At 40.2% G+C, this 13,107-nt stretch overlaps 1 protein-coding gene across 10 annotated transcripts in view; it reads right to left on the reverse strand.

Moving 5' to 3' along the window:
• Positions 1–13,107, reverse strand: part of kiaa1217.L (KIAA1217 L homeolog) — a 253,698-nt gene that overhangs the window by 19,416 nt on the left and 221,175 nt on the right. For 9 of the 10 annotated variants that reach the window (XM_018267251.2, XM_018267249.2, XM_018267258.2 and 6 more), the window contains 4 exons: positions 11,668–11,766; positions 8,425–8,477; positions 5,949–6,118; positions 2,437–2,612 (listed from right to left, as the gene is read on the reverse strand). In XM_018267251.2, the coding sequence (XP_018122740.1) occupies positions 2,437–2,612; positions 5,949–6,118; positions 8,425–8,477; positions 11,668–11,766 (498 nt within the window). The remainder of the gene's footprint in view (positions 1–2,436; positions 2,613–5,948; positions 6,119–8,424; positions 8,478–11,667; positions 11,767–13,107) is intronic. The other variant, XM_018267250.2, reaches the window with a different exon arrangement.

A 13,107-nucleotide genomic window follows, 5' to 3' on the forward strand; every position in this document is an offset into this window, starting at 1 on the left:
GAACATTAAGCATTGGTAATATCAGTCTTATATTCTGTATATTCAAGAGCTTAAAACTAACCTATAAATTCCCAGTCATACAAGGGTAACTGTCCATGTTTTGAACAAAGCACTTAATGAGAGCGGAGGAGATACCCGGAAGGATTAAAGCAATGACGGCGCTGAAGACAGAAGAGGCACAGCCCACGCTACAGTTCAGTGTGGCCTCCATTAATTCCTGATAACAGACATGCCCCCATATAGGAAACTGATGATTGATGTGCCCTGGAACTCTACCAGCTGTTCTGCTCAGGAATACTCCGTTAGCTGGAGATGCCTTTACAGCTGGTGAGGTTTCAAAGAAAACATTTTATTAGACTGAACTGAAAAAACTGCATTTCCACAAAAAAATACTTTGTGGTAAAGCCATGGGAACAGACCAAGGGTATTATTACCCAGCAACAAGTGTATCACCAGCACTATTAGCATACAGCAAACACTTGGGGCCTGGCAGAGGTCGCTTCAAACATTCATTGGGTAACATACTGTATTCTCTAAGCAACTCTCAACCTAAAACACTTGGTATGAAAACCCAAATTGCTCTGTATTTTACTACTTATAATTAATAATGGCTTCATATTTCTGTGCCTATAAAAGAATGGATATCAAAAGGTATTATAATTAAATATGTAGACTACTGCCTAACAAGCAACTCTTTATTTAAAAAAAAAAACCCTATAGAACACGGTGGTTCAGCAAAGTTGGGCTGGATCAAGGGTCCACCAGAGATCACGCTAGGTCCACTCTCACAGCAATTAAATAAATAAATATATATATATATTCCTAAATAGTATAGGTTTTTATATACTTTAGGACACTGGTGGGTGTGAATGATGGAAATTCTCCTACTCTGGATTCCACTTGGGCTTGGAAGATCTTCTGGAATTCTGTTAGGCCAGGCTGACATTGCATATGACTGAGCAGAGACGTATAAGTGAACATGAAGGGAGTTAAAGGCCTTCTGACCATGTATGATTAGCACGTTCCATTGAAGGCTGTTACTAAAAGCGTTGTAAAACACTATGCAGTAGCACCGTTGGGGCTTGTCCCACATCCCCATTTAAAAAAAGCTGCAGTGATTGATATGGTGATACGCAGCAATATTATCCAAGTAATAGAAGCTATACATGCGAGTGCTGAAAGCCTCGTATAAGCATATTTTCAAGAAAGATAAAGAAGCATAACCAGGTAAGTGCAGTGTGAGAACATATTCATGAATTCTGTTCCCCCTCTACAAGGCAAGAGCCACTGAATGCTGTACTCATTGGTGAAAAACTAAGATATGCAAATATCCAAGCCAACTGTTTTCTCTACATAAGTCCATATGTATAGAGAGTATAGAGGAATTAAGAGGAGTATATAGGAGTATAGAGGAGTATAGAGGAGTATAGAGGAATTTAGAGGAGTATAGAGGAGTATAAAGGAGTATAAAGGAATTTAGAGGAGTATAGAGGAGTATAGAGGAGTATAGAGGAGTATAGAGGAGTATAGAGGAATTTAGAGGAGTATAGAGGAATTTAGAGGAGTATAGAGGAATTTAGAGGAGTATATAGGAGTATAGAGCAGTATAGAGGAGTATAGAGGAGTATAGAGGAGTATATAGGCGTATATAGGAGTATAGAGGAGTATAGAGGAGTATATAGGAGTATAGAGGAGTACAGAGAAGTATAGAGGAATTTAGAGGAGTATAGAGGAGTATAGAGAAGTATAGAGGAGTATAGAGGAATTTAGAGGATTATAGAGGAGTATAGACGGCTCACAATGTCAATTTGTACAGTATGTGCAAAACATCAGCAAGGTTTAGGGGGGGCCCTAAAGATATTTGCATGGTGGGATCCAGTAACATCCATTTATAATGCAAAAGTAGTTTCTACACTGCACCAGTGCAGCTGACGAATACAACCAACAGTTGGTTTCATTTTCCAAATGGCAATAGATGGGTCAAAATGAACAACTGATTGGTCACTATGGTCAGCTGAACTATTTCAATTAATGTTTTTCAAAATTGAGTCCTAAATGCGTTGGCAATTGGAATATTGGCTTTTTGTATACTCTGTTAGAAGAAGGATTAACCATGGGATGATTCTGGTTTATAGATGGCGACTGGTCTTATAGATTGTTTAGATTTACATTTGTCTATACACCTGCACTGTAAAATTGCACTTATACAGCCCAATGACCCACATGCTATTACTGACATTACTGATTTGCCTTACAATCGTATCTCATTCCGGGTTGCAGACGATTAATGAGATATGTAACATGTACCCTCAACCCTACAATTCGCTTGTATGAACAAATGGTAACTAGTCTAATTGCTTCTGGATATTTTTGCCTTTTTAAAAATGTTTTGCTACATTAATAACTTCAACAAGCAATTTTGGTTTGAGCTCTTACCACAACTTTGCAACAATTTGTTCCTCATCATTGAGGTACTTCTGGCGCTCTTGTTCCACCATGATGCGCTGTCTCTGCACCGGGTCCTCCAGGCTCTTGACCATCTCATTCACTTTGCTGCTAATTTCCATCTCCGCTTTCTTCATCATCAGCCTCACCGTCTCCTGGTTCTGCAGCTGTTACACAAAAGAAATCAGTGCCCATTTCTCTCTCTAGAATCTAAAACAAATCACCAATTTGCTGACTCGTAGATGTGGCTCAAAAGAAATCTCTGACTGAATAAAGTATCTGAAGTGCAGCTCATTATGCTGCAAGATGCATTCTTTGATTTCGGGAAAATTCCTGCTTCTCTGGCTTTAATGCTATGTCTCAGCAACATCACAAGATGCTTCTTTTCTCAGGAAATTAATTTTCAGCTAACTGTAGCCGAAATGACCAGCAGGTGGCACTGTTGTATAACTTCATTTTATTAGTTTAAAAACTGCCAATATCTATGTAAAAAGCATCAATTTACAAAAGTGTTTAGAAGAGCGTGTTGAACAATTTTGTATTGATTTGTATTGAGGGTTTATATTTACTTTCATAACTGTACCAAAAGAACCACGGAGACATGAGCAAAATAATACTTATATGTTGCTTATATGTTGTTGTTCAGATCTCTAGAGCAGACAATCCCAATAAAAAGAGCTGGGGAGCGACACAAGCATAAGGAATGTTCCTGGGGTGCAAAATAAGGGCGGTAATTGGTTATTCAGTAACCCCTATGTGGACTGGCAGCCTACAGGAGACTCTGTTTGGCAGTACAACTGGTTTTTATGCAACCAAAACTTGCCTCCAAGCCTGGAATTCAAAAATGAACACCTGCTTTGAGGCCACTGGGAGCAACATCCAAGAGATTGGTGAGAAACATGTTACTCCTGAGCCACTGGTTGGGGATCACTGCTCTAGAGTGAGGACTTTGCTCTTGATCCACCTACATATTGTCTATGATCAGATTCAAGTTGTACTGTGATGCAGATGTGTCCCCTGAATGAATGGGATGACCCCAAACACCCACGTGTATCTCTAGCTGGTTTATTTCATCCCACTGATCTACAGAAAGGTTTAGGCATCAGTTCTGCACAATATGAAGGGCACAAACTTGGAGTCTACTCATGATAATTTGCTAAAATCAATGAATAGCCACACTGGTTTAAACTATTTGTATATTTTTGCTAATTTACATTTGCTTGGCCTGAAAATAGCATGTGGAGTTGCCACTTTAGCCTTGACAACCCCCCCAGTTTCTGTATCAAACTGAGCATTACTTCCTGAGTGAATGAACCCAGAGTGACATGTGATCCCTTTATCTTCCCCACGTTCCCGTCCTTCCCACCGTAGATCCTGCTGCACTTTTATCATGCAGCGAGTATTTTCTCAGTTGCTTCTTCAGTTCCTGTTATCTTGTTCTTTCCATCAAAGCTGCCAGCGGCTATCAGCATTTCCTTCCATCCTACATTGCTCTCCATCCATACAAATTTGTATCAGACCAGGAAGATTTATATCCTCTTTGTTTCGCATGTCATTTTCTATTTTCCGGCTGTCAGTCGCAGAAGGGGTTATTGACAAGTGGTATTTTGGATGAAGCACTTTATAGGAAAACTACCATGTACCTGAAATACTGGGGCTGCATTGCGCAACTCTATGGTGCCCCATAAATATGTCTCTCCTTATGGTTGTGTCTAGTTCATAACTACCCCTGCTCCTAACCTTCTGCTCTAATCAGTAAACAAAGAATGACTTAGAACAGTTTGCTCCAACTGGAAGCCCACAGGCTGGTTATGACCCTCAAATATTTTTATGGAACTCAGCATCCCTAAAGATCTTTGCATGATATCAATGCTAATATCATGAGTGGGTAACCTGAGCTTCCCATGCTTTTCAGGCCAAGCAAGGGCAAGGCAGAGCAGCCTTAAAGGGTATGTAAAGGCAAACAAATAAAATCCAATTTTTACTTTCTTTAATGAAAAAGAAACCTATCTCCAATATACTTTAATTAAAAAATGTGTACCATTTTTATAAGAAACCTGACTGTATGCAGTGAAATTCTCCCTTCATTTACTGCTGTGGATAGGAATTGTCAGATGGTCCCTAACTGCTGAGCAGGGAAACAATCATACTTATGAACAGCAGGGGGAGCCCCCGCCTTACTTCCCAGCCATGCAGAACTCAAGCAGCTTTGTTTATGATGATCCCTAAGCAGCCCAGACCACACTGAGCATGTGCACAGACTTAGTCTTGCAAAGATGTTTAACAAAGTTACAAAATGGTGACCCCCTGTAGCCAACTTTGAAAGCATAAATTATTTGTTTGATTAGGCTTGTGGTGCAGTAAGTTCATGTTTATATTTAGTATACAAAATACAGCATTTCTAGCCTTATTCTATTTTAGACTTTACATGCCCTTTAAAGGGCATGTAAAGGCAAAAAATAAAATCCCATTTTTACTTTCTTTAATGAAAAAGAAACCTATCTCCAATATACTTTAATTAAAAAATGTGTACCGTTTTTATAAGAAACCTGACTGTATGCAGTGAAATTCTCCCTTCATTTACTGCTGTGGATAGGAATTGTCAGATGGTCCCTAACTGCTGAGCAGGGAAACAATCATACTTATGAACAGCAGGGGGAGCCCCCGCCTTACTTCCCAGCCATGCACAACTCAAGCAGCTTTGTTTGTTTCCCTGTAGTCGGTGACTGTGTAGAGATTTGTATTGGATCTTATTTTTGCCTTTACATCCCCTTTACTGTAAACTGGGATTCTGTTTATGACGATCCCTAAGCAGCCCAGACCACATTGAGCATGTGCACAGTCTTAGTCTTGCAAAGATGTTTAACAAAGTTACAAGATGGTGACCCCCTGTAGCCAACTTTGAAAGCATAAATTATTTGTTTGATTAGGCTTGTGGTGCAGTAAGTTCATGTTTATATTTAGTATACAAAATACAGCATTTCTAGCCTTATTCTATTTTAGACTTTAGTTGCCCTTTAAGTGGCACCTGTTGCCAAAATATATCCCGGGGTGGGTGGCCTAGCTCTGGCAGGGGGCAATTTTTTAAAAATAAAATGACTGTTACCCCCAACCAGAATACTGGCTCTATCAGCCTTTACCTTTGGTTGGGAATATTACTTTGTGCCCTTTAAAAACCTTAATGTACTGAAGCAGGAAGATTCTATTGAAGCTCAGTTCTATCACTCTTGCCACAATGAGCAACAAAGCTGAACAGGAAAGTGTCAACAGATGCTTCCTGCTTCAGTAAAATTAGCTTTTCCCATTTTGCCTGGCCTTTGCCTGGGATGGACAGCAGGGGGCGCTCAGGTTACACATGCATTTAAAATTGTAATGCAAATTGTAAAAGTGCTTAGAACAGCGCTCTGAGCAATTCATGAGCAAACATGTTCAAAATCAGACGCAACTTATTGGTGTTAAAAACAACTTCAGAAGGGTTTGCCAAACATCCGGGGGTTACTTACCTGCAGTTGCCTCATCTTATGCAGCTGAAGTCGGAGTTCGGCCACATTGCGCCTCATGTCCTGCAGGCTGACGTGCATGTCTTGCGAGCAGATAGCTGACTGCTGGTTGATCAGAGTTACTGATTCTGAAATGGCTAATGAATTCTTTGCAGCAGTTGCACCTTGATTTCCTGCAGCAAATGACCAACATGTAACAGTGAGAACTGGAAAGGGGACAGTGGTAATTATAATACCAACAATTCTCTTTCAACTTATTAGTCAGGATGATGCAGAAAAGTGAACTGCCATAGACTAGAGAAAACCCACAGATATTTCATATGAATTATATAAAGGTTATACAGGTTATGGGATCCATTATCCGGAAACCCATTATCAAATTACGGAAAGGCCATATCCCATAGACTCCATTATAATCAAATAATCCGAATTTTTTAAAACGATTTCCTTTTTCTCTGTAATAATAAAACAGTACCTTGTACTTGATCCCAACTAAGATATAATTAGTCCTTATTGGAAGCAAAACCAGCCTATTGGGTTTATTTAATGTTTACGTGATTTTCTAGTAGTCTTAAGGTGTGAAGATCCAAATTACGGAAAGACCCGTTATCCGGAAAGCCCCAGGTCCAGAGCATTCTGGATAACAGGCCCCATACCTGTATATATATGAATTATATAAAGGTTATATATATATATATATATATACAGTATATGAATTATATAAAGGTTATATATATATATATGAATTATATAAAGGTTACCTTTATCAAGGTTATATATATATATATATATATATATATATATATATATATATCCTTGATAAAGGTCCCAAAAGGGACCGAAGTTTTGGATGCAGCATGAAGTGAAATAAAAAAGACACATTTAATTACATAACTGGAAGTGCTGGTTCTTCTATGTATTATTTATATATATATATATATATATATATATATATATATATATATATATATATATATATTAATTATATAACTAGTCAACCTTCAGTCTCTAGGGGATTGGGACATTTATGAAAAAAGCACTGGCCAATCAATAGTGCCATTTGCTCATAACATTGATTTATACATCAGCTTATTGGAACCTATGGAAAACCATGCAAAATGCCATAATAGCAATAAGAGCTCCAGGTTGGACATCCCTATCATAGTAGAACATACCCAGGTTTGAGATCTGTTATCTGGAAACCCATTATCCTGAAAGCTCCAAATTACAGGAAAGCCATCTCCCATAGATTCCATTGTAAACAAATAATTCTATTTTTTTTAATCAATTTCCTTTTTCATAATAATAATGATAATAATAATGATAATAATAATAATATTAATAATAATAATAATAATAATAGTAATAATTAAACAGTACATTGTACTTGATCCTTACTAACATATTCTTTCATTATTGGAGTCAAAACAATCCTATTGTGTTTATTTAATGTTTAAATATTTTTTTTAGCAGAGTTAAAGGGGTGGTTCTCCTTTAAGGTAACTTTAGTATGTTATAGAATGGCCAATTCTGAGCAACTTTTCAGTTTGTTTTCATTATTTATTTTTTTTTATAGTTTTTCAATTATTTGCCTTTTTCTTCTGACCCTTTGCAGCTTTCAAAGGAGCGTTGCTACTTTTTATTACTCGTCTTTCTATTCAGGCCTATTCATATCCCAGTCTCTTATTCAAATCAATGCATGGTTGCTGGGGTCATTTGGACCCTAGCTCCTGAGGAAGTGGCGAGAGCCATGAAACGCGTTGAGTGAACAGCCCTTTGTTTAGTGTGGGGCATGCTTTTTCATACTACCATTTTAAAATGCTTGAATAAAGGTTTATATTTTTAATTTTTCTACCTCCTGGATTCCTTGGTGCTGCACCTACAAACTCACTGCCCATCAAGATGCAACAGGGCCCTGCCATAAGGACAGAACTGACTTGTGTCCTTCATTGGTCTTTGAATAAGTATCCCTAGGTACGAAACGCATAAGGCAAAGTACTATAGAGTCTGTACGTATGTATTTGAAGACGAAACCTTGAATACATTTATTTTCTATTTTTATACTAAATATTTGAGTTACAGGATATTTTTTGATGGATTGAGCTTTGGAATGGCACAAAGACTTCTTCTACCCATTGGTGTTGAAAGCACTGCCAGATCATCTATCACCGAAAGCGTTAAGGGGAATCTGTCAATGCGATGTGTTTCGCAGGACAAACAAAACCTGCCATCTGATTCTGCCGACAGGAAATGTCATTTTGGAAGAGACACAAAATATCCGTGGCTGTTTTGTCTGGGCCTAAGCACAAACAATGAGCGACTGTTATCAGTTCCGTGGATCAGTGAGACCTTCCATTGCTACAGCTACAGTCTGTGCTGCTTCTGTGGGTGAGAGGTTCACTGGCATTTCCTAAACACTGATTGAAATGTTCCCCGAGCAGAACCCGGAATACTGATCCAACTGTAAGAGTTACGGTACCTGGTCGATCTGTGCTTGAAGTGCTGCCACTGGCTGACTTTAAGACTTTGTCGCTGGAACGAAACCAGATACAGTGTGATTATTGCACTTTCTGGAAGCTGAAATAAAACTTATAATGCATAATTAAAGCGAGTGTCGTGCAGCGGGTAGGGGTATGTGTCCTGGAAAATCAGACAGAAAGGATAGAAGCAGAATCGAATTAGGGCCCCAACACTGATACTGATATTGACACTGAGCATTAATAAACTATAAATTAATGTGATTTTCACTCATATTCATAATAAGTATTTTTAGTTCTAGTGAATTATTTAGTGGAACATTGGGACATTAAACTTTAATTATAGTTCTGCCATTCTGTTCGTCTTCTGGATTCACATTCCTTTCGACTGGTTATATATTTTTTTGTTAGAGGCCAAACCAGTTAAGTGGGGTTTGGCTCTTAATGTGATAGATCAAGCAAGCGGATCTATTCAAGATATGCCCACCAAAGGCAGGGCGATATCTGGGTAAATCTGATACAACGGGAATAGGCGCTGGCAGGACATTGGCTAGTTGATGCAGCCCTCAATCACAGGGGAACATCGTACCTGTCCGATCAATATCTGCCTAATTTTTGGCCGGATATCGATGGTGGAAGCCCGTTGGAGTGAACCGTACACGGGCAAATAAGATGGTGAATTAGTCTAAAAGACCCAATTCAGAAGCTTGAATCTACCCATGTATGGTCACCTTTACAAAAAGCATTCAGCTTTTCTTCTAATGCCCATACATGAAACCATCCAGTCAGGTCTGGGCTGAGAATCAAAATAGGCCCTGGCATTTCAGGTACCCAGAGGCCCCAACAGGCCACACAGAGGCCCAAACAGCTCTCCTCCAGCCCACTAAATAGTGAGTGTCTATGGCATCTTACAGCCCCTCTGGCATTTGGCAAAACTCACAGATGGCCAGTCCGGCCTGTCATTGGAGGAAACGCAGTCAAGACGCAGTCAAAAAAACATTCTTTCCTGCTTTAACATAATGATACACCTGGCATCTGAGTTGCTAGAACTAATGGCAACCATATGCAATCATAGTCTATGGCAGTGGCTCCTGAACTGGGGGGCCGTGGACCAGGAACAGCGGAGGCTCAGCCTGGAAGGCTACTTACTCAATAAATGTGATGGTCACTTGGGGCAAGATTTGTAATGAATACAGTACCTATTTACTGTCCTACATCTTCTTGGAATTGTGACTGAATGATTATTTCCAATACCTGAAACCTTATTTTAAGGGAAGAGGGCCCTGACTAAAGGTTGAACAACTACATAGAAGCCTGAATCAAAAAGTCTGAGTACCAATGGCCTATATTAATCACACCGCTTAAGGCACATTGAAACAAGTTTTGGGATAGGGTAGAGCATTTTTTATTCTATCTTCTGTCAAGTCATTCTATCAAATCTCTGCATTGATCTGCTCCTCCCATTTCCCCTTTCAGTATCTTTTGGGCTCTACACTCCGTTTGTGGCAACATATTAACCATACCGTTCACCATAAGGGCTGAGTTCCCCGATTGCCCCATTCTTCTGCCCATCAGGCAAGCTCCCACCTTAAGCTGGCCATAGACGCAAAGATCTGATCGTACGAATCGAGGATTCGTACGATTTTCGGAACGTGTGTGGAGAGTCCCGACATTTTTCATCCGGCGGAGATCGGTCGTTTGGTCGATCGGACAGGTTAGAAAATTTCTGTCGGCTGCCGATAATATCTCTGCATGTATTGCCGATCATATGATTTTCAGTGGGAGACTGTCACCAGCTTTGGTTGGACATAGATATCGTACGATTGCTGTCAGGGGCAGAACATTGCTGATCTGTTCTTTAACTAATCTGACTGGTAAGACTTTGATCTGAATGGTTAGTGGCGGGTCGGGAGATGGGAAAGTCCGACCGTACGATGATTCGTACGATCGGATCTTTGCATCTATGGCCAGCTTTAACCTTAAATCTCCTTAGCAATCACTTTCTAGACTAGAGGAAACTTTTCATTAGTCAACTTCTGATAGAACACTCCCTTTTATGCATTTATTATGCACTGCCCTCCCCTTTATATTCCAATCTGTCTCCTCTTATCGTAGACTTTTAGCTCTTGGGCCCACATCCCAGCTATATACTAAAACTTCCTGTTATTGTTTCCTTTTACTCTACCCCCTGGTTGTGTGTCTGGCTTGAAAAGCACAGTATACTCTTGTGGTGCTACATCAATACTACATGATACAAAGGGGGCAATCAGCTGTGTTGAGCTGGGTTTACTGTGTGGTTATATTTAGTCACTTATGCAACAGGCTGCTGAATTTCTCATTGTATTTGATAAGTTGAGCCTTAATCATGATGGCATTCCTCTCAAATGCATAGGGTGACATAACACTGTTGGTGCCTTTAAAATGTTTTACCAACATGGAGAGATTGGCTCTTCTCCTGTGCCATTGGCAGCTCCAGTAACCATCAGCATTAAGCAGGATGCCTTATAAAGCAGAGAGCTCATGCCATATCTCTTCTACTCTGATCAAGCAGGCGCAGTCCATGCAAGGGTTAAAATGTGGTTAGTTAAGGTTATGCACAAGTACACGGTAGGTCAGGGCTCTCTGGACAAAACAGTTGAATTGCAAAGGCAATAATCTCATTATGTTCAGTAGGGTTCCCCATGCAATTGCCTACTTGGCACATGCACAACGAGCGGGACTTGGCCAATGAATAATCGGCTGGTTCCCATAAACCTCATTCAGTTATTATTTGCACCAGCAGCATTCGCTAAAAGGAATAACAATTTCTACAGGGTCTATATATGAAACAGAAGGCTCTTTGGAAAATAATATTGCTGAGCCCAATAATGTTCTGTTTAAAGTTGGACAACTACAATCTCTCCATTTATTTTTGATCTACAACTGCCACCCCCCCCCCCTGTCAGTAGAATGTTGGCAGTTATAGTTCATATCAATCCATTATTTTATCTCATTTACCGAGAACCCTCCCTGGAACATCAGAATGTCCTGAAACAAAATCTGGTTTAGTGATCACTTGGTGTAACCAAACTGTTGCTGAATCCTCTCTACCAGCTGAGCTGGCGCCAGATGCTGATAATGATAAATCTGTTTCAACGGGATCATTGGACTTTGCCCGACCCTCATTTAGCCCATATGGGAGCAGGAGGAAGTATAAATCAAAGGGCTCAGGAAATGTATCACAGGAGTCCATTTCATATAATTACCTAGGTGCAGAGTTGTTTGGGCTGGGCCCTTTCAAAATTGCAGTCTGAACAAGGCCAGTTAAACTGGCAATCTGTTTCTCCATGGCATGCATCCTCTCTCTGTAAAACAAGGGAATACCTATTACTAGAAGCCTCTGTTTAAGCATTTCCCCCAGGCCATGATGAATTAACATGCAAGCAGTCGAAAACAAGCAGCCCCCACACTTTTTGTTTAGCCAAGATCAAAACTACATTAGCATATAACAGGCTACAGGCAATAACACATTAGGCTAAGGGCACACTAGGCGATAGCGCCGCGATTTGACTCGCGGCGACTTTTCGCCGCAACTTTTAATCCGCAATCGCTGTGGAAACTTTGGCGCTGGCGTCTATGGGGAATCGAGACAAATCGCCAGCGTAAAAACACACGCGGCGATCTTTTTTCTATTGTCGCTCGAAATCGCCTAGCGAGGCGATTTCGAGCGACAATAGAAAAAAGATCGCCGCGTGTGTTTTTACGCTCGCGATTCCCCATAGACGCCAGCGCCAAAGTTTCCACAGCGATTGCGGATTAAAAGTCGCGGCGAAAAGTCGCCGCGAGTCAAATCGCGGCGCTATCGCCTAGTGTGCCCTTAGCCTAAGATGTCTAATTTAATTAGCATGGGAGTCTCGGCCTCCTTTCAAGAGATTGTGTTAGTTAAATTCTAATGACTTCCGCTTCCTTGGTGTCATCAGTCTCTGCAACAGCAAACTCTCACGGGACAGAACTTGATGTCCAAACATTCATGTCTTAACAATTGCCCCCGATGATTTACTCCAGGACACCAGGCCATATGTGTAAGCCAAGTATATATAGCAGATCACTACTGCTGTGTAAATTGCTCCATAAGAAATAATGTGGCAATTCTGCAGCTATGTTTTTGGTTCAGAAGGAAAGACATTGGACACTGGGACACTGTTCTCTGTTGAAGTCACAAATACCTTAATATACTTCTAGCAGTGGCAGTTAGAGACGAGTAATAGCTTATATGAATGTAATCCTAACAAAGTTAGTTTTTAGGCACTTGAGTGACAGTTAAGACACACAATGTGATATATATACAGTTAAATCAAATCTGTGAGCCACATTCAGATGTAAAAAGAATTGGGGAGCAACACATGAAAAATGTTCCTCGGTGGTGCAAAATAAGGGCTGTGATTGGTTATTTGATAGTCCCTATGTGAACTGTCAGCCTAAAGGAGGCTCTGTTTGGCAGTACACCTGGTTTATATGCAACTAAAACTTGCCACCAAGCCTGGAATTTAATAATAAGTACCTGCTTTGAGGCCACTGGGAGTAACATTCAAGGGGTTGTTGGTGAACAACATGGGGCTCACTGCTCTAGGAAGGGATGAGACGTATATCTGCATCATGGAGCTGTTGTACCTCTAGGTGCATTCTGTATGTTAGGTATCCATGAA

The sequence above is a fragment of the Xenopus laevis genome, chromosome 6L (genome assembly GCF_017654675.1).
Source record: "Xenopus laevis strain J_2021 chromosome 6L, Xenopus_laevis_v10.1, whole genome shotgun sequence".
Classification (NCBI taxonomy): domain Eukaryota; kingdom Metazoa; phylum Chordata; class Amphibia; order Anura; family Pipidae; genus Xenopus; species Xenopus laevis.